General features: G+C 40.6%; 4 protein-coding genes across 6 annotated transcripts; 2 read left to right on the forward strand and 2 right to left on the reverse strand.

Moving 5' to 3' along the window:
• Window positions 1-1,822: 1,822 nt before the first annotated feature.
• On the forward strand, window positions 1,823-7,615 carry LOC137957303 (glucomannan 4-beta-mannosyltransferase 9-like). 3 transcript variants are annotated; one of them, XM_068805058.1, is made up of 9 exons: window positions 1,823-2,506; window positions 2,604-2,967; window positions 3,111-3,209; window positions 3,923-4,175; window positions 5,392-5,502; window positions 5,602-5,738; window positions 6,017-6,130; window positions 6,423-6,901; window positions 7,008-7,615. In XM_068805058.1, exons 2-9 carry the CDS (start codon window positions 2,638-2,640, stop codon window positions 7,168-7,170), a joined length of 1,686 nt encoding a protein of 561 aa, XP_068661159.1. In that variant the 5' UTR covers window positions 1,823-2,506; window positions 2,604-2,637; the 3' UTR covers window positions 7,171-7,615. The 3 variants fall into 3 exon arrangements, with proteins under 3 accessions (XP_068661159.1, XP_068661158.1, XP_068661160.1); XM_068805059.1 differs by having other exon boundaries at window positions 1,832-2,967; window positions 6,423-6,622; window positions 6,707-6,901; XM_068805057.1 differs by having other exon boundaries at window positions 1,824-2,967.
• Window positions 7,616-9,122: 1,507 nt separating this feature from the next.
• LOC137956504 (DEAD-box ATP-dependent RNA helicase 20) lies at window positions 9,123-12,720 on the reverse strand. The gene is made up of 7 exons (XM_068804027.1): window positions 12,530-12,720; window positions 11,493-12,104; window positions 11,238-11,326; window positions 11,061-11,160; window positions 10,636-10,890; window positions 10,240-10,433; window positions 9,123-9,551 (listed from the first exon to the last, which is right to left on the reverse strand). The coding sequence occupies exons 1-7, from the start codon at window positions 12,674-12,676 to the stop codon at window positions 9,263-9,265; spliced, it is 1,686 nt and encodes a 561-aa protein (XP_068660128.1). The 5' UTR covers window positions 12,677-12,720; the 3' UTR covers window positions 9,123-9,262.
• Window positions 12,721-15,076: 2,356 nt separating this feature from the next.
• Window positions 15,077-18,143, forward strand: LOC137956251 (GABA transporter 1-like). The gene is made up of 7 exons (XM_068803649.1): window positions 15,077-15,273; window positions 15,620-15,850; window positions 16,735-16,832; window positions 16,912-17,098; window positions 17,203-17,333; window positions 17,416-17,649; window positions 17,744-18,143. Exons 1-7 carry the CDS (start codon window positions 15,132-15,134, stop codon window positions 18,122-18,124), a joined length of 1,404 nt encoding a protein of 467 aa, XP_068659750.1. The 5' UTR covers window positions 15,077-15,131; the 3' UTR covers window positions 18,125-18,143.
• Window positions 18,144-19,287: 1,144 nt separating this feature from the next.
• LOC137955901 (AT-hook motif nuclear-localized protein 1-like) lies at window positions 19,288-23,286 on the reverse strand. The gene is made up of 5 exons (XM_068803109.1): window positions 22,798-23,286; window positions 22,056-22,123; window positions 21,809-21,940; window positions 20,712-20,873; window positions 19,288-19,887 (listed from the first exon to the last, which is right to left on the reverse strand). The coding sequence occupies exons 1-5, from the start codon at window positions 23,141-23,143 to the stop codon at window positions 19,561-19,563; spliced, it is 1,035 nt and encodes a 344-aa protein (XP_068659210.1). The 5' UTR covers window positions 23,144-23,286; the 3' UTR covers window positions 19,288-19,560.
• Between the last annotated feature and the right edge of the window lie 984 nt (window positions 23,287-24,270).

The raw sequence follows: 24,270 nt of genomic DNA on the forward strand, positions 1-24,270 counted from the left end.
AGGTGCAGCGTCTGGATCAAGAGGATGGTCACATTAAAAAAAAAAAACAAATTTGTGTGCGGTGTGGCTAATCTCCAGAGGATAGAAGCTTCACAAGTATCTCATTGAAACGAGATGCCGAGAGTAGATGGAACATCATTTCTCTGTGCTCTTTCTTCCCCCACCGAACCTGCTTCTGTTTCTACCTCCTTGGAAGACAAAAATGGTGGCCCTCAGCTTTTTCCTCTTTTATTACTTTTTATTAAATTTGTCACAACTTTTGTAAATCACGACTGAGCCGGATTTATCTGTATCTGTTCCTTGGATTAATTAATGTTTGTCTCATTATTTTAAGACTAACCAAATAATTAACGAAATCCATCACCATAAAAGGGTATAAATCCGGAAGTTCGGATGTCATGGTGAAGTTGGTATGTTTTTGGTGCAATCAACTTTCACTATATATTATTATTATTATTAATATTAATATTAAGTAATAAAAACAGTAATAATTATTATCAATTTCAGGAGCTGCTAATAAGTAACACATGACCCACCGGGGGCACCAATCTGACGGTCATGATGACTCTACTTCTATTGCAGAGAATGAGAAATGACGATTATATGAATCACATGGGTGGGCCCGGAAGAGGATCCTGTTTACAATCAGATCCTGGGATTGAATTAGTATGGGACCCACATCCATCTGAAAAGAAATATCGTCCATTTTTGCAAGCCAGGTAGTGGCACTACCTGTTATTTTATGGAACACCGAGGGTTGTTTTGAGAAAACCTGCCGACGCTTTCGGGAGAGAGAAAATGAAATCTAAACTCTGAATTGGAAACTGAAAATAATAAAATATTAATAATCCAACCATCCAAGTGCCAACCGGGAGCGCTTGATTAAACACCTCAACGGTACGGGCAGTCGATGGTTAGGCAGTCCATCTGTCGGTGCAGATTGGCTGCCAAGTGTTAACGGTGACACGTGAGAATGGTCTCCTTCTCTCGCCCGTGCCATGACCATTTGATTAGTGTTCATTTGTTTTATAATCATTTAGTTAAAGGACACTGAAAATTCGAGGTTTTTTTTAATTATTTTTAATTATTTTTAATTATGGTTTTACTTTATATTAAATCATCCGAGTTGGATCAGTGACGGATGATCTCAACTAATCGTCTAGAGAACCACTGAGTGTGACCGAACGAATTTGGACTTTACCTTTTTATAGAAGAAAACCATTTCATTTTCCATTTGTCTTTGTTCATTCTTAGTTATTACACGAGTTGCACAATTCGTCTATAATAGAATGGCACAAGTCAGTGAACATATTTGAAAAGTGGGCAACTCTGAGTCATGACTCTGGTGGCTCATTGGTGCTTACGTGCATGCGTAATTTACTCTCTTGACAAAATTTCCGGTGACTTTTATACAAAGACAAAACAGTCCCTTCCTTCCGTCTTTTAAGGCGTCCGTCTCCCCTTCGCTTCTCCATTACGCCAACAATTTACGGCTCAACATCATAAAAAACTCAAGTCTCAACTGTGTAAATCGTCGTTTTGCACTCTCTCAGTACCCGGACTGGTCCTACGCACTGAAATATTTTTTTCAGTGAATGGGAGCTTGACACGTCAAGGGTATTTTCTTCCAAAAAAGTCTCACGCTTATTTTTTTTATTATGATATCTGATTATGAATTTAATAATATGATCCTACGTGTAAAAAAATGGTCCTTCGGGAGGGCCGATCGATGTCTAGAATTAAGAGCGAAAAGGGCGGAAAGCTTCGAGTAGACGACGCCGTAGTCGTCGCCGGAATCTGACTTGTTTTAGCCGGTTTTCTTTTCATAGACTTGCGCTACTTTGGTTATATAAAGGGTTGTTGCTCGTTCGAACAGTTGGGAAGTGTCGGCTGTGTTGTTTTTCCTGTGAGGACTAAAAGAACGGAGAAAAGAGATTGAAAGAGGAGGAATGATATAAAAAGATAGGGGTAGAGATAACAAGACCCCCTCACTCGCCTTGTCTCTCTCTCTCCATCTGTTTATCTATCTATCTTCTTTCTTCTGCCTCTGCTTATGCTTTGCTGCTGCTTCGAGTTCTCTGTCTCAGCCTCTGAGAGGGAAGAGCAAGTTACGGGGTGGAACCGCAGAGGATTCGGAGAAGGAGAAGTGCAGCAGATGAATGTCTGTTTCTTTCCTTTGATTCAGTTTTGGTGCTGCTGTAGGGGTATTCTTGTTTGAAAATACTTAACTGGGTGGTGGGGTTTGAGAAAGTGAGATCTGCACTGGGTCTGGATTTCCTTGTGGGGTGGAAAGGGGAGAGCAGAAACAGGGGAGTGTTTGCTCGGTTGCTTCCCTTTTGCAATCACATTGCTTTTTGAGGGAGATCTGAATTGGGTTTCCTTTCTCTCCTCTCCCTCTCCCTCTCCCTCTGTCGGTGTGTAATAGAGTGTGGGGAAGCTACTGACAGTCCAGCTCTGCCGCATTGTCTTGCGTAATTTGGCAGCAAAAATAACTGAGAAGTGAGCGGTAAGAGCTGTAAAAAGATTCGTGCTTTCGTCGCCTTTAAATCCATGCAGATCTAGCGAGGCTTTCTTCCACCCATTTCAATTCCTCTATTCTGCAGCTTCGTCTCATTTGAGTCAAAGAAAGAAGAAGAAATGGATCGGCTTTCTTCAGCAACTCTTCTTCCAGACACATTTCAGGGAACGAGAGACGACGTTACAGAGCAATTTGGTCTGATTTGGCAGCAGATCAAAGCGCCACTTATAGTCCCATTCCTGAAGATTGTCTTGTTCCTCTGTTTAACAATGTCTGTGATGCTATTCGTGGAGAGAGTCTATATGGGTGTCGTCATCGTTCTCGTGAAGATTTTTGGCCGCAAACCAGAAAAGCGTTACAAATGGGAGCCGATACGAGACGATGTGGAGTTGGGCAATTCTGCTTATCCGGTGGTTCTGGTTCAAATCCCCATGTACAACGAAAGAGAGGTCTGTTCCGTTTTTAGCACTTCTATCTTTCATAAGTTTCTTCCCAATCTGCATTGCTGGCTTTTTTCCTTATTTGGTTTTGTATCTGGTCGAAAATTGAGGTTACTGACTTTTCGTCATTGTTTTCATTCCGACGGTTGCAGGTTTATCAGCTGTCTATCGGAGCTGCATGTGGGCTTTCATGGCCGTCGGACAGAATCATAATCCAAGTGCTGGATGACTCTACGGACCCGACTGTCAAGGTCACTGGCTCAATCAAAAGAACTCATTATAAGAGCCAATTTGAATTTATTTCTAGCTTCTTTTACTGCGTTTCCTGAACCTTTTTCATTGATTTCTGGTCTGGGTTTTTGTTGTCGATTGTTCATAGATGAAAAAAGCCAGAAAAAAAAAATCGAAATGCTTATTTCGTTTTCCAGAAATTTTCTTGAACATCGTTTTACATTGCTGATCTGGGTTTTTTGTCTTTTTCTTGAACTCATTTCTCATCTGTCACTACCAAAAAGGTCAAAAGAAAACTACAATTTTTCGACGGGTTTTTTTTTTTTTTTTGTCAATTAACAAGAGTAGCAAGGCCATGGTATGGATCAACAACAAGCTTGCTTACAGTTTTTTTTTTTTTTTTCTTCTTATTTTAAGATCGAATGGCCAGGGTATGGATGATTCCGATTGCACTTCTTTCACAGAATATTGCATTAATTAAAACCAACTTCAGTCTGTCAGTGATTCCCGGTTCCCTTCATCTTTTTTCTGGACGTTTCTCAAATTTCGCACGCATATATCCACTTGCTTCCATCCTCAAAATCGTCAACATCTCGATAGTTTTTGTTTTTTACCTCTCTCTAGTTCCTGCTACACTTCCCCTCACCTAAACTGGTTCCTGAAAGCCCATCTTCCCACCTAAAAAACCTCCATAGCCGATCGAAATTCTCATGGCATTCGAAACCTGTTGCAGGACTTAGTGGAGCTGGAATGCCAGCGATGGGCGAGCAAGGGCATCAACATCAAATACGAGATCAGAGACAACCGAAAAGGATACAAAGCCGGGGCGCTTAAGGAAGGCATGAAGCACAGCTATGTGAAGCACTGCGACTACGTCGTCATCTTCGACGCTGATTTCCAGCCCGAGCCAGATTTCCTCTGGCGGTCCGTCCCGTTTCTCGTCCACAACCCGGAACTCGCCCTCGTCCAGGCTCGCTGGAAATTCGGTAATTAACTACGCCACTAATTACCTGAACCACTTATTTAATTTTTCGCCGACGTTGGAATTTAATAAAAGCTGGAGAGTGTCGGTGGTTCTGGTTACGGTTGTCTGATGGACCGTGGTGAGGTCCTACCACGTGTCCATCTCCTAAATCGGAGGAGTGGGATTAAATATGGTTTTATCTTTGGAGCTAGTTCATTTTAAGTTATGCCTAGACAAGTGGGCCCAGGTGTGTTGGACATGAAATAAGCGTTCATTTTCTGGCCCAGGTCTCATTTGATTTTTTACCCGACCGATGCTGGTCCAGCAACCTACCATCCTCTTTGTCCAATAAAAACGTTTCTAAAATATTTTTCTTCTTTATTTTTATTTTAATAACTTTGAAAAAAAATCGAAATAAAACTTTTTTAAAACTTGCTAGGAATCAAAGAGCTAGATTTCCGGGTTAGCATTGTCATTTTCAAGGCACTTTCGATTTGTCGGGAAATTGTTTCCCTTGTCGCTACTCGAACAAATGCTAAAAGGGTACTGAAGACTTTTTACTGCAGCCTGGCTCTGACATGTACGCGGTGGTAGCCCAGAGTTAAATTGACATAAATGTCCTCGTCACTGTTAGCTTTCATGAAATGACGTTCTTACCCTGGAGCTTAGTTTTTGTTTTAGAAAAAATTCTCTTTTGTTTCTTTGGGGATGGATTTTCAGTTTCAGAAGAATGTCTGGTAAATTCTAAATAAGCTGGAGGACGTGAGAGACTTTTCCCTTGTACATGTGGATTTTCGTGACAGTTTTGTCATTTACTTTGTTTGACATTCCTGTCCCGACTGCACGTGGGAACACAGCGGCGGGTTTTGTACTCTAACATTGTTTGAGGGTATTATGGTCTTTCTGCGTCTCTCATACGGCTCCCATGTGCAATTATTCTGACACACCAGTGCGGCTCTTGAACTGTGCGTGGATCTTACCCACGAGTCTCTTCCCCGACAAGTCCTTTATTTTAAAGGGCGCACCATCGTGCGTCGGGCAGCTGATTGCGCAGTGAACCACTCCGCATGGCTCTAATTTCTGTTTACGGTCCCACCAGTAGATATTATAAACTATAGATCGCATGAGTATTTTAGTTGACTGCCCCTCTTGCTTGTGCAATTATTAATGCGTAAAACTGCAGTTTTTCTATTTAGTTACAATTAGGAGAATGATGACGTGGCTTTGCGTGATGGCAGTGAATTCGGATGAGTGTTTGATGACGAGGATGCAGGAAATGTCACTGGACTACCATTTCACTGTGGAGCAGGAAGTCGGCTCCTCTACTTATGCCTTCTTTGGCTTCAATGGTAACGTGAAAACCTAAAAAAATAAAATCTAAAACCCCATCAATTTGTGTTAAAAAAAAAATTCAATTATTATTCATCTTTTTGTTTATTTTGGTGCAGGGACCGCCGGACTCTGGCGGATAGCTGCTCTAAATCAGGCCGGAGGATGGAAGGACCGGACGACGGTGGAAGACATGGACTTAGCCGTGCGAGCAAGTCTCAAAGGGTGGAAGTTTGTTTATCTCGGTGACCTCCAGGTACATAAAGTTTGTAGTTAGTGTATTTTGTTTGATGTTTGAACGATTGTTGCAAAATGGTGGTGGATTCTTGGGGCTGCTATCTGCAGAAAGGATTGTGTTGTGATTGGTTATGTGAGTGAGACCTATTCGCCCCTGTGTCAATGGGGTTTCAGTCATAATTCCAATCAAAGTGCTCTTTTTTATCAGAACTAGCTTTTTTCCTTTTCAGCAAATCCAGTCCTCTAGAGTTGTTGATCATAATTAAGCATGATGAAGTAGTGGTTTTCTTCGAACAGGTTAAGAATGAACTGCCCAGTACTTTCAAGGCCTACCGCTACCAACAACATCGTTGGTCTTGTGGCCCCGCTAACCTTTTCAGAAAAATGGTGATGGAGATCATAAGAAATAAGGTAACTGGTAATACAATACTACAGCCTATTCATAAATGCTTCATATTTACTTCATATATTACTGTATATGAGCATGTTAATAGGTTCAAAAATTATTTCTCGTTCACAGTGAACTTAAAAAGGGCTTTGATTCCAACAGAAAAAGGTAAAATGTGGAGTTTGTTATTGAGTTCATGACCACCTCCTTTCTTTAGTAGTTGAGTTTATCTTTTTCTTGACACATATATTTTTAGATTAAGTATGTTAATAAGTATTTTCTCTTCCTCTGTTTTTTATTTCCTTGTAATTGCAGAAAGTGTCTCTGTGGAAGAAAGTTTATGTGATCTACAGCTTCTTCTTTGTCCGCAAGGTCATAGCCCATATTGTGACCTTTGTTTTCTACTGTATTGTTATGCCTGCATCTGTTCTGATACCTGAAGTAGAGATCCCAAAGTGGGGTGCAGTTTATATCCCTGCCACCATAACCATTCTCAATGCTGTTGGAACACCAAGGTTTGGAACTTTTTTCTGTATTTGTGTTGTTCAGTGTAGATTGAAACTAGAATATAAAGTTCACATGTTTGTTTCTCATTACAGGTCCATCCATCTACTAATGTTTTGGATTCTTTTCGAAAATGTCATGTCTATGCACCGAACAAAGGCAACCATGATTGGTCTGCTAGAAGCTGGAAGAGTGAACGAGTGGGTTGTGACTGAGAAATTAGGTGATGCACACAAAACAAAGCCTGCGATGAAAGCAGCAAAGAAACCACGGATCAGGATTGGTGACAGGTATATATCATTTCCTCAGTGATTCGTGCTGGTCTGTCTATACATACATAATCTGGTGTTCTGCTTCTTGATCTTGGTGGGAAATTGATTTATGGCTCCTTGTCAGACTTCACTTCCTGGAGCTCGGTGTTGGTGCCTGGCTCTTCTTTTGTGGATGCTACGACCTTGCTTTCGGGAAGAACCATTACTTCATATACCTATATCTGCAGGCTATTGCATTCTTCGTCATGGGTCTTGGGTATGTGGGCACATTTGTTCCTCACTCTTGAAGGATCAAGTAATGGACAATGAAGATCGCGGCATTTGTCTTCACCAACCTGTCTGTAATTTTCACTTCCCATGATAGAGGTACATGGCTTTTAGAAAGCCTCTTAGAATTTGTTATGTTAGAGCTCGTGATAAGGCCTGCCATTCTTTTTTCTCATGATGGAGAAAAGCAATTCTCAGTCTCATGCCAGTAAGAATTCGTGTGAATATCAAAAGCAGTATATATTTTTTTTTACATAAATGGGTTACATATAGAGGAGAGAAAAAGAACATGAAGAAAAAGAAGGAGAATCAGAAGCAGCAAGAAGGAATCACAAAGGGTCCTTAGTCACTGATATCAACATCTGTGGATGGATTGTAATAGTGGGATTTTTGTAGTTTTTCTTTCTGAGATTTTGTTTGAAAGAAAATAAGTCGATGGGCAACCCAGAGGTTCAAGTTGGATTATTCTCTTTTGCTTAAGACTCCTTTCTGCTTTTCCTCTTTTCCTTTTGAGTAAAATCATTTGCTGCAAGGGCATGGAATATTTGTACACTGCAGATTTTTACTATCTCTGCACCTTTTAAAATCTCTGAGCCCGTGCTTTCACAATAAATGAACCTCACATGGCATTTCAGGACCACCATTCACTGTTTGGGCTCACGGCTTGTTTTTTTAATTTCTCCAAGAAAAGGGTCCTTCAGTTGAGACATGATTTTCCCTTGCTGGTGACGTTTATCATCTTCCAATCCCCCAATGTCATAAATCTAAAGATCAAAAAAAAGCTATTTGAATTATATTACGGAAAACTTGAGAAGCAAGGCGAGTCATTCATTAAAGAATGGATGTCAAACATACCCTTTAAAGTATCAGCCATTTCTTTGATGCTTGTAGAGGTGATAAAACTTGATTGCCCAAACATTTTGTCTCTGTATTGGAAAGAATCTATATTTGAATGATGGAAGCAGATAACTGCATGAACTAGACGGAGTGTAATTTCTTAGAAGATCTCCTTTTTAAAGAGAGGAGCAGAGTTAATTATTACTGATTCCACATCTTTCTTATAATGATTCTATTCTTTTGCCACCTTTGCAGATTGCAGTAGAGTGATTTTCAAGGCATGGAATCTCTTTTAAAATGGTTTCTATAATCCTCTCTGGTTCTCTATACGAGAGAAGACCCACTCTTGTCTTTTTTCAAGATCGAATGCTCTCCTCATGATTCTGTCTTTTGGGCACCACGTAGCTCTGCTTAGCCCGTACCTGGGCATGGCTTACCCTCAAACTTTGCTGGCCGATTGGTAACTTGTGATGCAGAGAAACGTTTCTTTGTTAATCCAAAACACTTTCTGTCTGGTAAAAGAATAAAAGGAAAACAAGACGGGGAGGCCTCTTGTGTGCTAATGCGATGATGATTAGATTACCCATCTCGGATGATCCTCGAATGTGAAGTCACGTTAACGGCTTCATGAGTTCCTGTAAAAGTCTTCATTCGAAAAAGCTAATCAGTCCCTCTTGTTCTCGTTGCTGCATCTTTGTGAAGCAAAAAGCAAACTATATCTTGTCATGTCTTTTTAAGTATAAAGTTTACAGAAACTAAACTAATAGTTAGATTAGTTCAATATAAGTTAGGTGTTCAACTGTAATTTCATTTAATTAGAAGTATATGCGATGGCTTGTTGAACTGAGTAATCGTGCTTTTGACATAGGTTTTTTTGGCTTTAAAAATTGTTTTTTGAAGAAAAAACACTTTAAACAGTAAAAGATCATTTGGAAACTGTAGCTTAGAAAATCAAAAAAATTAAACTTTTCTAATAAGCATCGTGCTATGATCCGATCTTCTCCTAATACAAAGAACAAAAAATTGCTTGCAAGTCATCATGTATTCTCTTTATTGAAACTCTGTCCTACTTTCAGAAATATTTATCATCTTGATTCAATCGAGACCGAAAACTCCAGACATCAAAAGCAAGAGATCCCAAAGGAGATAATGACTTCATTAAAACTCAAAACTGCTTTCACAACTGCAATGAGCTCGGTTAACAAAAGTATTACATTGCAAAGAATAATAAGTATATCATCAAGTTTTAGGGCAAAAATTTTCATTCAATCTGTCTCAGGGTTTCGACATGGATGAAGAGTTGAGGTAATTCCTCAGGTTATCAGGAACTGGTTGTGCACATTCTTCAAGCAACTTAATCAGCGGGGCAGCTGAGGATGCATTGGCCTTACAGAAAAAGCTGTGTAACATGCCATCAGCTGACTGGCGGGCCATTGTAGTGAGAATTCGAACATATTCATCAAATGGAGGAAAATCAAGAAATACAACAACTTCAAGATCCTTAATGTCTGTTCTGCTGAAAAGTTTCTGTTCATCTATCACCGAGACTGCAACTCTACTTCCACTGCAAAATTAGGGACAAATACCCATGCATAGCACGATCACTAGTTGAAATCAATGAGTAAATGAAGGATAAACCAACAAACAGTACAAGGAATCAACTCATATTGCTACTTTATTGGAATTGGTCTACTCATATCAACTCATAAATTTGAATTGTTGAATTTTTTGGGAAGAAAAATAATTTATCGATTAACATAAATAAAGTATAGCAAGTATTTGTTTATAAAAGAGATAATACATAGAATCTTAATTAAATTTAACTACCCATATCCCAGTTACTCCTAAAGTATAACTCTTAAAAAATAAATCTTACAAAAAATGAACAACTCTAACAAAGCAGAAGTCTAATAATACTAAAATTCCTCATTGGCTGAACCTTATTCCCATGAGACACCTTTTCATAGTACTCACAAAAAAACATGTATAATATTTAACAGTACTGTGCTGAGAGTGCTTGAAAGAGGGGCTATGTTACTGGAAGTATGATGATGATCCCATCGTACACAAAGATTTATATGTTGAATGGTGTCATTCCCTAACGTGTTGAATTTATATGTTGAATGGTGGTAAATGATAGTTCCTTGTTTTATTATTAGAATAGGGATAACAGATCCTTCAACTAACTTGCATACATGCTACGATGCATGATAAAGAAACTAGTGAATACAAATTGACTGCTCCGATTCTACCTGTGTTCATGGGACTGAGTAGACGGGGCCCCTTTAGAGCCACCAAGGTTAGATTCATGACATATATTGAAACCTTCAGCTTCAAGAAAAGTAATCAACTGCTCAGCCTTGTCACTGGTCTTCACAACTAGTAGGACCCTCACATGATGTGGACGTGATTGGTTTCCACTTGCTTCTTTTAGGATCTCAATAGCCTGGAAATATTAAGGGAGAAGTGTTAAAAGGGGACAATTAACAGCCCTCAAAAAATAATTCCTTTACTCCGTGCTTTTCTCAACATACTTCCCTGTTATTCATAAAAATGGGATTATTCATGTCATGATAGATGTCATTAAGAAGCTACTCCAAATGCAACTTTTAGATGTATACAAAGCATCGAGACACAATTGTGCGTACTTTCAAAAACTGGTCATCTTCGAAGGTGTAGACATACACAGACTGTGTGATGCATGCACTCAGGCTGACAACAGAATCATCTAGAGAAAGCCTACAGAATGGGCGAACAAGGAGATGCTGGACCATTGAAGTAGACACATTCCCATAGAAATCACTGAATATAAGTATCTGAGGATCTCCATGAATTTGGCATCTAATAACTTTTAATATGTCTACAAGGCCTCCACTACTTAAAGTTTCCAATCCATTCAGAGCCTGGAAAAGATTATAGGACACACATAAAGAGAAGTCAGTAGGTGCAAACAAGAATTTACAAATATGAATTTTGAGCCTCAGAGTAGTACCTTGTATATTTTTTTGAAAATAACATTTTATTTTTTTCGACATGACATTAATACAATTACAAGGATCAACTAACACCTTACCAGCAGTGAGACATTGGATATGTCAATAGCTCTCAAAGAAACAAGCTCCATAAGTCTCTCAGGAGTTGAAACAAGAAACTCAGGCTCACAACTCCTCAAACTGCACAGAGGATCACAGATGATGGTGAGGCAAGGAACATCTCTCAATTGACAAACTCAAAACTTGAGGTACCTCACCCTTGAACCTGATGATCCACTGAGGCACCAGGATGCAAGCAGACTGTATGGATTCCAAGAGACTTTAATGGCTTGCATAGTGAACGTACCTATGTGAGAATGACAGTAAACGTTAAAGATTTAACCAGAGTAAGTAGAGCAAGCTAGCCAACAGCTCATACAAGCATATTGAAAACAAGAGAATTCCTTTTTCAAGAAAAATAAAAACTTAATTGTACAGTTTGGAAGTAAAAAAGAAAATATAAATAAACAAACCTTAATAGCTTCTTCTTGAGATGACACTAGGATTAAGAGAAAAGGTGTTGCAACATATTGTCCTTCTTTCTCTTTTCTACTGACAATATCAGCAGCAGTAGAAACTACCCATGCCATCTGCTCCCTGCAAAGATTACTTCCACTTGTCTCCAATATGTCTGACCCATTGGAGCAATATGTCCACAAATCAATTCCCCAAGTGTTAGCTAACAAATATCGGTCTTTATCACCATCAAAGGTGCCCTCCTTAATCCATGCATTTTGTATTGCATTCAAACACAGAACAAGGAATTTTGAGAGACTGTCAGTGTTTCTAAGTGGTCCTTGTTCACTTCTACCTATACTAGGATCTTGGAGAACCATAGGATTGTTCTTAGAAAGATGCGTCAATGATGTCCACTTGTCATTTTCCTGGCCTGCATCTTTCAGTTTCCTTAGACTTCTCTTCACTACCTTCTCAAGATCTTGGTGGGATACATTCACCTTCAGTTTGGAATCCTTGCCCGTGGAAGGTACTTGGCTATGCTTAAGAGGTTTCTTTGCATCAGTAGGTTTCTTCTCATGTCTATCATTGAACGGATCTTCTGGAGTGGGCAGACTAAAACACATTCCCTACATTAAATACAACAAAAAGGAAAATGTTCATGTCTAGTTAGCTATGCACAAAAAAAAAACTGTCAATCATCCAAAACCCACCTTTCACTCGCTCGAGCTCAAAGACCGTATCTAGAATAAACAAACAATCAGATAAAATTTAACGAAGCAAGAATATAGCAGCCGTCCACCCAATAATCTCTTTGCGGATTCATATGCAAGATGAACAACTTGTTTTAAATTCAAAATTGAACCCTAACTGAAGCTCAATTAATCAGATTACTTCTGCCAATATACAACACATACAAAAAAAAAAAAAAATCCTAATCTTCAGAAAGAAAATCTAAGCTGTCAAGCTTCCCATAAGCGTAGTTACAGAAAACTTATTTTCACAAACGAAAAAAACATGTTATAAAAAAGAAACGAAGAAAATCATAAAACACCTCGCAAGTGCGGCGTTTTCCGGACTGCCGGCGCCGTTTGGCAGCAATAATGGAGGCAACGCGAGCAGAGACATTAGAATCCTTTCGCATCCGCTTCCTATCCGCCTTGTTCCGCTTTCGGCGAACGGCATCATCTCCCTTCACCATTGGAGGCGCGAAGAGGAGTGAACAGAGGTGTCTGTGTTTAAATGTTCAGCATCAGAACGCAGGAAAGGGTATTACTGAATTGCATCTATTGCCATTTCCAGTCAGCTAAGTAGGGTAGAACCGTTTAACTTATTGGGTAACCGTTTCTTAAGGGGTTGGATTTAGGTTTTCACCAAACGGGTCAAGGTTAGACCCATTGGTAGCCCTAATAAGAAAACATATTAGTCAGTTGGTTCAGAGTCAAAGTGTATATTATCCAAAGAACGTATTTTATCCTATTTGGTTTACAAATTAATGGAACATTACATTCCACCACTCTAGGGTTTAGGGTTTAACAAGAGGGCAATGGGGAAGGGTTGCCCCACCATCGCCAATTCTTTTTTAGACAAAAAGGCAAGGGGAGAGCAGGAGAACGGCCTTCGCCACCCCCTTTCTCTGAACTATCGTCACATAATTTTTTATTTGGATAATATACATGCTAAATACCTTTTTCTTTTAATTACAAGGCACAAAAAGGGAATGAGAACATATGGGAACCCTGTCTCCAGTCACAAAGGATTTCAAGCTCGAAAAAGCTATGCCCGAACCGTCTCTGCTTAATCCCTTACCGTCGCCTTTCGAGGCTCGCGAGAAGCTTGATGCTGGAGCTTTCTTTGTTCTGGAGTCTAAAGGTAAGTCTCGATTGATTCTCCATTATCTGCCTTCATCTACATCCAAGCATTCTATTCTAATTCCTTCTTCGGTCATGACAATTTCCTTTTGCATAATCTGTGATTGCTCCTGTTAAAATGTTCGGTCTCATGCTTGGAGAATTTGGGATCCGCCTGTGGGTGTGTTATTTGGTTTTGTTCAATTGCTGTGTTTTCTGCCCCTTCCTCTGGGTTTTCTGATTCTCTAGCGACAGCAGCGTCTGGACTTGAACAGACGATACGGGGGGACCTTATTTCCATTGTGCCGATTAAGAGCCTTGATTTCTTAATTTAGATGGTGAAGATTTTTTTCCACTTTTCCGGCTCGTGACTCCCAGACGAAGGAAAACAAGACAAGCTAAAAAGCCACGAAACCAGTGATGGGACGTAGGCATAGTGATAATGTCAACAAAACTCAAACTAATACATTCCCTTTGGACAAAAGTCCATCTAAAGAATTGGATAGAGTTATATGCGGCAAACCCAGTTGAAGAGAACTGATTCACCCCAAATCCTGTACTGTGATAGAACAGGCTCACGGGCTACACTCCGGATACCATTTGACAACATCCATCGTCGGTCCGGCACTTCTGATACTGGGGGGTGGGCTGCCTGAGCATCGGAGCCATCACCAGCTTCTACTCCTACAACCTCCTCTCAACCGTCATCGAACACTATGCAGAGTTCAGCCGTCGCCACCTCGTACACATTTTTAAAAACTTATTTCGTTTAGTTTTTACGATCATCGATTGTTGTCTTGAACTGATCCTGGCTCCAAAATTGCAGGCAACATTGGCACCTCCAGTAACAGGTAAGATGTTCAAGGGGCTATGCGTCTGCTACGCTGTCATAGTTGTCACATTCTTCAGTGTCTCCGTCTCTGGGTATTGGGCATTCGGCAACCAGGCGGCCGGCACCCTCATAAGCAACTTCATGGGCGTCGGAAAGCCTCTTGTTCCAAAATGGTTCCTTCTCATGACCAATGTGTTCATTCTCCTGCAAGCCTCCGCTGTGTGCGTGGTAATTAGCCAATACGCGAATGTGCCATTAGATTAAACTAAAGTTTAGGACCATATTTGTATTTATTATTTTTTTACCTTAAAGAAATTTATACCCTATTTATGTTCACAATAATACTATAATTTTTATATTTGTTGTATTGGTTTAACGTCAATAAATGCAAAGAATAAGAAAATACTAATTTAAAATAATTTTATTCTAAATTTGATTATGAAATTAAATTTGGGTGCACTTAAACTTAAATGGACTTAAAGTCAGTATTTTGCCTAATTAAAAAATACTAAAATTGTAGGTGTCACGTTACATCGAGATCCGGAAAAGATTAAAACATGTGATAACTGCAGCCATAGACATCGGATAACTGCAGCATCACCCCGAATCGATTACGATTGGCTCATTTCTTATTAGATCTGAGACGTCGATCCTCATCTCGCCGCAGCCGAAAGAATCCATGGACTTGATTGTCCGTGCAAGTAGTGGAATCGCAGTCACCTCTTCCACCTGCACCTTGGAGTCTTATTATTGCCGTTGACCATTTGGTAAATGGCAGATCTGATTATCTCAACAACTGCGAAATTACCAAAATGTTCTTAGTGAAGCCGTCAAATGTTCTTAGAGAAATTTCCACCTTACTTGCCTTTTTTAAAAACTCCACAATAGGCTTCTCTCTTTCTCCCATCATCATTTTGTTTATTCGTTCTATTTTCTCTGTTCCCTTGTCCTGTTTTTTTACAGGAAGAGAAAAAATGGGAACCCAGTCTCCAGTCACAAACGATCTCCAGCTCGAAGAAGCTAGGCTCGATCCGTCTCCGTTTAATCCATCACCGTCGCCTTTCGAGGTTCCGAAGAAGCTTGATGCCGGAGCTCTCTTTGTTCTCAAGTCTAAAGGTATATCTCCACTGATTTACCATTGTCCGCCTTTTATCTTCCTCCATTCTAATTCCTACTTCGGACATGACAATTTCCTTTTGCTTAACCTGCGATTGCTCCTGTTAAAATGCTCGGTCTCATGTTTGTAGAATTTGGGCTCCGCCTCTGTGGGTCTGTTATTTTGGTTTTGTTCAATTGCTGTGTTTTCTCCTCCTGCCTCTGATTTCTGATTCTCTAAGCGACAGCAGCGTCTGAATTTCTTAATCAATAATGGGAATTATGGATCATGATTTTTCCACTAAATACAAATACATAAATGCCATAAAGAACTGATTCACGAAGTCGTGGTGCTGTGATCAAACAGGCTCATGGCTACACTGCGGATACCATTTGACGACATCCATCGTCGCTCCAGCACTACTGAGCCTGCCATTCGCGTTTGCGTCGTTGGGGTGGGTACCCGGGGTGGCATGCCTCAGCATCGGAGCGATCATCAGCTTCTACTCCTACAACCTCCTCTCAGCCGTCATCGAACACCACGCGAAGCTCGGCCATCGCCACCTTCGTTTCAGAGACATGGCCCATGATATTTTAGGTAATACTCACTTTGCTTTTAAACATTTTCATTAATCATTTTCACGATGGAATTAGGAAACGACAGTACTGATTCTAGACGTGCTTACGGCCTTATACCCTTTCGGTTTCTGAAACATAGAAAGAGCCAGATTCTTCCCAAAAAAAAATGGGTATTTTCATTATGAATTCGTAGAATCTTAACTAATCACTGTGATTCTTATTCATTTATTTGGATATTCCAAAATTAGAGGAATCCGAATCATCTATTACTACATCCAAATTTTACACTAACGAATCACTTTTAGAATAACAAAAACGAGAGAAGAGGGTTGTTGAACCGTGGAGTCCAAGCTAAACCTGATCAGTACCAGGTTTGGTATGAAGGAGCCCCGTTAAGTCAAACCCGGTGGGTCGTGGTAGGCCTCGCCGCGGCACAAAAGTCACACAAGTCTCCTTGACCAAACTGGAACCGACAAGCTAGCACTAACTTATTCTACCTAGAAGCTGCAGGTTCGTCCGGGACTTTGATATCAGGTTAGCTTGGTCTTCGAGAGCTTTGTCATTAAATAAAATTAGAATTTAATTATCCTTACGATTTGGGTGACTCATCCCTTTGAAACTTCCCATGGAAGCCAATGCTGGGTATCTGTAACGTTTATATTACACAAAGTTTGATGTATCAGTAATGTTTACAGAGACGTTAACGTGTAACAAGTTTTTGGAAATCTCACATGTGTACACCACGGCATTACGGGCATTTTGTAACGTGTAACATACTTCGTTCGAGTAGATTAGATCTGGAGAGAACCGAATGCAGATATTTAAATAATCCGGACCGTTGGTGGTCCTTTCCTACAACAAGACATGAATCGTCAATAAAGTTTCCGGTGATCGGATTGGCAGGGCCTAACTGGGGTCGGTATTATGTGGGACCCATCCAGTTCGCTGTTTGCTTCGGAGCTGTCGTGGGCATGGCTTTACTTGGAGGTCAAAGCATGAAGGTCAGTCAATATCTCTCTCTACCAAAGAATTTCGAACATGAAACTGTGTTTAACCTTGTTCAACAATTCTGAATCTCAGTTCATCTACGTGCTGGCCAGACCAAATGGAGGCATGAAGCTTTACGAGTTCGTAGCCATCTTCGGAGTTCTGTACCTGGTTCTGGCTCAACTCCCGTCTTTCCACTCCCTCAGACATGTCAACCTCGTCTCTTTGGTTCTCTCACTTGCATACAGTACCTGCGCCACTGCCGGATCCATCTACGTAGGCAAGAGATTATTAACAGCTCGTATTTCTTTCATTTTTTTTTTTTAAATTCCCATAGTTCGTTCCTCTCTTCTCTCTAACTGATCAAATCTTCTTCCCTTACAGGCAATTCGTCAAAGGCACCTGCACGGGACTATTCCGTCAATGGAAACTCGACCGATCGTCTTTTTGGACTTTTTAATGCAATCTCCATAATTGCCACCACGTATGGGAATGGAATCATTCCTGAAATACAGGTTAGTGGAATACTCTAGGCATGGAATCGCTAAATAAAAATTCTCAATTTCTTTTCTTTCACTGACCCAGACCTCGTCGCAGGCAACATTGGCACCTCCGGTAACAGGCAAGATGTTCAAGGGACTATGCATCTGCTACGCTGTGGTCGTTGCCACATTCTTCAGTGTCTCCATCTCTGGGTATTGGGCGTTCGGCAACCAGGCGGACGGCTTCCTCATAAGCAACTTCATGGTCGACGGAAAGCCTCTGGTTCCAAAATGGTTCCTCCTCATGACCAATGTCTTCACTCTCCTGCAAGCCTCCGCTGTGGGCGTGGTAAGTGAAAAAAGAGCTTGTACTGAATCTTCTTTTCACTCCTTCCTCATCATCTTCTGTGATAGAATGTACCTCACACGCTTTACTATCGCAGGTTTACCTACAACCGACAAACGAGGTGCTGGAAGGGAAATTTGCCAACCCAAAGAAAGATCAGTTCTCAGCTCGCAATGTCATCCCAAGATTGGCCTTCCGCTCGCTTTCAGTCATCATCGCAACCACGATAGCTGCAATGCTTCCGTTCTTTGGAGACATAAACGCCATTATCGGAGCATTCGGGTTCTTACCTCTAGACTTTGTGTTACCGGTGATCTTCTACAATGTGACATTTCAACCGTCGAAACGGCGTCCTCTCTTCTGGATCAATGCGACCATTTCCCTCGTTTCTGTAGCCCTAGCAGTGATAGGAGCCGTTGCAGCGGTTAGACAGATTACTCTTGATGCAAAAACTTATCGCCTCTTTGCCAACGTATGAATAACATCAATATTTCTCCTTTGCTGGCGGCCGGGACGACCAAAATGCGTCGAGAAATCTAGACGTGAAGGATGATGAAATTGAAATAAGTTTAGACGATAATGAATCGCAAGAAATGAATTAGAATGATATTCCAATTGCCAGGCGATACTCAAACCATATCATTAACGTTTCTTCTGTGTCAAAATAGAGATTTATTAAAGCTGCGACATAAACCATGAAAGACGATGATTAATGAAATACTGACTTCGTGGCGGACGCCCATATGCCCACAACGAATTGTTCAAAGCAACATTGGATAAAATTATCACGGGAAGGCCTCTTGAATACTGAGGGCAACACCAGTCAGAAAGATGAGTATTGAGTATAAAAATGGATAAAAAGAAGATCAAGGTCGACGACTACTAGGAATCTTAATGTCTTTTGATGGGAAGAAGAAATGGGCAAGTAAGCCGTTCAAGTGAACGACAAGCAGCTTTTTATCTTTCCCCAAGCCTAGTTTCCCCAAAGAAATTCATAAATGGAAAGCAAACGGAAACCTGAATACTTACCTCCATGGCGATCAAATTCAGGAGTTTCCAAATATTCGATTGGAGGGGGAGAATGCTGCTGAGAAGTATCTTAATTCCACATGAACTATTCATCCATTTTTAGCCTGCGCAATTTTATGGCAAGATGGAACCGTCTGGTAAAACGGAATAATTTTTTTTTTTTTAAAAATATAGAACACTTTTGTACTAAACAAGTACTGAACAGTTATTGAGTTTTGGTTCATCTTAGGCTAGACGTCTCAGATTTTCAGAGAAAGGACATATACCACCTTTGGCCTTTATAATATAACTCGTGCAATGTACAGTCTGAGACGTCTGAAAGGCATGGCTTGTTTGGGACAGTATTGGCCTGTCCAAAATTCAAAACTAGGCTTTCAGTGATGTCCATTACATGTACGTCCACTCCAGATATGAGATAAAAGGACCTTATACATTAAATAACGCCAAGACACCTACCCTGTACATCCAACTGGAATTAATTGACGAAGTCCTATGTAGGTTTGGATGCAGTGCGAGCTTCTTCGGATATTGCAGAACAAGCTTGCCAATAAAACCAGGCTGATATTCAGTCCTCTTGCAAAATAAATGATAATTAAAGCTAAGAACCCAACCTTAAACAACACTCAAACGAGAAGGAAACTTGAAAGCTTCTCAAATGATTAGATAGTCAGGTCTCTCAAAGTTCCTCCTCAAAGGAACTCTGATCCACAATACATCTGCTGAAAGGAATAACAGGAATCAGAAAGTCATTAAAAATTTAGAATACATCCCATGTTACAACAACTTAATTTTGCACCTCCTGCCCAACCTCGCCAAGCCTTCTCTATAACCTAAAACTAGATGTCAGAAACCCTTCAGTAAATAGTTAGTTTCCTTTAGCCCCCTCTATTCCCCTGGCAAGCATACATTAATATCAGGAGAAGGCTTATGCTCTGATGTTGTGCGTGCACCTAGCCAACCAGCTGTTTGGTATGATGCAGAGTTTGTGTTGTGGTTACTGCTGCCACTGTTTTCTCCCTCCCCCTGGCTATGTCCAGGTAAGGTGGAGCTTGGAGTTTCACATGCGTCCTCGTCAGGTGTAGCCTGTGAAATGGGTCTTGCTTCTGTCACTACTCCAGAGGTAGTTGGGATCCCAGAAAAGACCAATGGCTCGTGATTGATTCTCCTTTTGTGCTCCTTAGGATTGTTTGGCATGAAACTACCAACAACAACCTGAACAAAAGAAACCAAAATTAGTCTGAAGCCTGAAATATTAGTTTTTTTTCTTTTTTGGAGCAACACATAAATAACACTGACACTAATATCCATATCAGAAGAAAATTATTGCCCACAAACATCTGCTCTGCCAAGGGGGGTAGTTAGCAAAAGAAGCAAAAAATGTCTCCAGCATGTTTTCCACTTAAATTGGCTACCACACTTAATGGAGTGAATAAGTTTCGTTCCATAAAACTATTTAGCCAGTATGAAGGACCATACGAACAACAGAGCCAGCAATTGTATTATATCAACCCCATTTGGAGTTGACCATTTGCTGATGACTGGATGGTGAGAGTTTTCAGCAGTCATAGAGAAACAAGAAAGTTAACCAAAGCAGAACCATGGCTAAGGAACATTAAGAAACAAGAAAGCTCCCATATTACAAACTGATTACCATCGTCAGAATTTAGATTTTAGATTTTAGAACAACAGTGTTAGATTGTCAAATGTAGACTTTCAGACGGAAGTATCAGTTACAAAACAAAAACAAGCTATCATAAGTACAAGTATTACCACATATGACTAACGAGACATCAAATGATAAGATTTTATCAAGATGAATTTTTTTTAAAGGGAGACTATAAACATGTATCTTGATTAGGCTTGTCACCCAGTCAACCTCAAGAAGGAGTGGGATTGGTAGGATTAACAGAAAATAGTACCTAAGCACAAACATCAGAAAATTGCCAATAAAATTATAGGGATCATGGAACATATACTGCCACTTTTTCTCATCACTTCATATGTTTCAAAGTTGTCTATTGAGTGAAAAGCCCTACTTGGATGGGACTGGCTGCAAGTAATAGGCCAGCAACTCCACCACCAACAACACGACCGTCTGGTCCAGCCAATGAAACACTTATTCCACCAGTTCTGCAGCGTACCCCACCGCTGTTAGTGAGTGTGAAGGATCCAGACAAAGATAGTATCTCAAAGCGACCCTGCATGAATAGATAGATAAGATTTCATGTAGCAAAGATATTCACACTGGAAGAGAAACCAAATCATGGGGGAGGAAAAAGCAAGAAAAATGTTGCAAAAGAATAAGCACTGCAACTTGTCTAATCATCTTAGAGGAATACAATCAGTTCAGTAGACAATTGCAAACATCAACTTTGTGGGCTAAAAGCATTATTCTTTCTATCATCTTTGACTAGTAGGGGGTCCAGATGAAGAAACAGATCTAGGTAAACTGCTTTATTTTTTGAGACATTGGAAGCATGTCTTCTACGTTTACATATGACTGCAGGTAGTATGCATTTCAAATTCCCATGAGTATAACAAAAATCGACTGAAATCAATTATAGCATGAAACTCAACAGTCTTAACTTAACGAAGTGACAGGAAGGGGGGAATATTTATGTGTGTCGAAGTCTTGTAGTAAATGTCCAAAAAGATGATAATACAGTTTGAAATTTGAAGAGGAAGAACAAGAAAGAAAGTTTGCACTGTCACAAGTGACGAGGCAAGTATGTCCACTGAAAGTTGACTACCAAATGATGGAAGCCGATCCTCCACCTGAGTTCAGTAACAGAAGATCTTCTCATTGATGAGTGGATACATGAAGTGGTGAATTAACATTAGGAAGAATATCAAGAAAGAAGAACAAAATGCCCATTAAAGTCATCATCATTAGAAAGAAAGAATACATGCTACAGAATAAGGGAACAGTTTTTATTCATTTTGAACATCAAAGAGAGTAACCGATAAAGTAAAAGCTAACAAAAATTACGTTTTTTTGAACTTGAAGCTAGAGTTTTATATTAAAAGAAAAAGAAAAAGAAAAAGAGAAAAAGACAATGCTTGGATGCCATACGAGTAGTTAGATGTAATTCCATCACTAGAACAAGGAGCACAAGAAGGACCGAGTACATGCCTCATATGTAAGTGTTCCACCAGAAGAACCGGGCTGACGAAGAGTGACATTGGATATTGCTCCATTGGCAGACAGAATGCAGATGGCACGAGGGCCCTTTTGGGAGAAAGAAAGTATCTTCGTCGCCACATCCTATAAGCAACATGAAAGGGATCTCAGATTCCTTGCGCTCTTGTAAAATATATCGACGATGTTAACTAAAAACATGACAACCCAAAATTTCTGCTAAAGAGCCGCTTGTACATACTTCCCCGGCGGCTATGGTGACAACATGTGGCGTAAAGTTTCCCCCTGCTGTACTTGCAACCCATTCTCCTGCACAGATCAGAAAAACCATTATGCGGCGTAGTTAATTAAAACTCTAAAATCCAGATGAAAAAGTTTGACTCAAACTCTGAACACTCCAAAAAAAAAAAAAAACTCCGTAAGTAAAAGAAGCGTATGCTTATCTCGCTGATGGAGCAACCACTGTTTTAGCAAACCAGTGCAAAATCATTGCATTCAAGACCTGAACTCGAAACCAGAATTAGTGAAGAACTAATAAATAAAAAGCCTACAATAAATACAGGGGACAAGCTATCAAAACAACGAAAATAATGCATCCTTGGGCGATTTTGATTCTAATCGGTTGTTGCCGGACTCAAAGGTTAACAATAAAACCAGAGAAATCGTTTCCACTTTCCCAGTGGAAAAAATAGAAGAAAAAACGGAAATTCGTTAAAAATAGTTTTAACTTACAGACGAATGTCCTTCTCGTGAAGGAGAAAAGGGACATTATCACTATAGTGAAGAGCATAGTGAGATCTCAAAGCAATTTATTTTGTTAACCTAGCCTTTTTCTGAACAAAAAAAGAAAAAATTGCGGAAACACCGCAGACTGTCCTGCAAGTTAGAAACCCATCTTCCAGAGAAAATTAAATCCTGTAAACGGAAAAATAAAAGACAAAACAGTTTCCGTTGTTCTTCATATTACTAGGCAGAAAACCAACCAAAAGAAGCAAGCAATTGTCGTTTGCCGGAGCCCGGCGGCCGCCCTCTACCCCGTTTCGGCGAGAACTCCGAGGGAGACGCCGATGAGTAGGATGGCGAGAGTGCCAACGCCATGGTCCCATCCGGACCATACTTTCTCGGCCTTCCTCTTTTCTTCCGAGCAATATCCCCACTTCCAAAACTCCTTTCCATGCTCATGCTCATACCCATCCCTATCCCTATCCCCATCCCCATCTCCGTCACCGGCGGCGCCACCCCGGTCGTAGTCGCTAGAGCCGGCGGCGGAGGGTCTTCCGACGCCCCCACTTCCGGCTTCGGGGACACCAGACTCTCCCGCACCTCCATACACACAAAGTTCCTGTGTATGCAATCGAGAGTAAAAAACCAAAAGGAAAAAGGAAAATGCCACGAGAGAAGGAAGAGAAGTTGGTTCCAGTGGCGGGAGAATTTCTTGATTGGTGCCTGAACGGTGTTGGAGAAGGAGAAGAAAAGAGAAGATTAAAGAAGAAGAATAATTTCTGTTTGTTTCTTTTTCCTCACTGCAATTTATTTTCTCATTTTTGAAATGGGAGAGTTGGTGAGAATGGCGCCAGAGAAGAAAAGCCTTTTTAACCGCCTTTTCTATTTCTTTTCCATTACAATCTTGGCCTGGATTCGAGAGTAAAGCCGAGATTTCGCAAGGATACTCTTATTTTTAAACCTAATGACTGATGTACCCCCAACAATTTGAAATTTGGCTTTTTCCATTTACAAAGACCGTGCAGGAATCGGTTAAGCACGGAATGAACGTAGGGGTACTTTTGGAAGTTAAGGAATTCACTTATTGAAGATTTTGGCCCGGGCGTGGGAGGGAGAGTCGTGGGCAATTAAACAGGGTCAACCCATGATGTGCTGTAAAAGTTAAAACCAGCATAAAAAAACCGGTTACTATATTAAGCCGGGTTCAAATCCCGAAATCCGGTTTTGCGAACAAATTCTTTAAATTCCAAATACGTTTCGTAAAAAAAAAAAAAAAGGAAAAGTGGGTTAGTGACCGGGAAGAAATAAATAATAAGAGGCCTCTGCGAAAGCAAACAGGGGTTTTAAAAGCTGTCGGAAAGACCGTTGACGGCCCGGAACGGACTTTACCACACTCCCTGTCCTTTTGCCGAGGGGCCTTTGTGGGGTCCACACAAACTCGACTCTCTGACGCGGCAGATGGCGACAACTAGTCAGATCCAGATTATATTTTGTGGGCCCATTCGTTCTACGTCTGACGGTGTTAGTGTGTGCACTCGATGCAAGCTCATTCGCGCGATTGGGGACGGATAAACCCAATGCATTCTGAATTCTTGCGGTCAAGAAGAGATTCGGGGAACCGCGCACATGGCGATTTTGGTCTCCACGCAGTCGCCTGTCTTCGGAGCTCTCGCAAATCATTCTTCGGCGTGTAAGATTTCATGCCAAGTCAGCTCTTCCACGTGTCACACCAG

Source organism: Aristolochia californica, unplaced genomic scaffold (assembly GCF_029961685.1).
Source record: "Aristolochia californica isolate CCGP_79_NKW_82.1479 unplaced genomic scaffold, dmAriCali1.0.hap1 SCAF_2, whole genome shotgun sequence".
Classification (NCBI taxonomy): domain Eukaryota; kingdom Viridiplantae; phylum Streptophyta; class Magnoliopsida; order Piperales; family Aristolochiaceae; genus Aristolochia; species Aristolochia californica.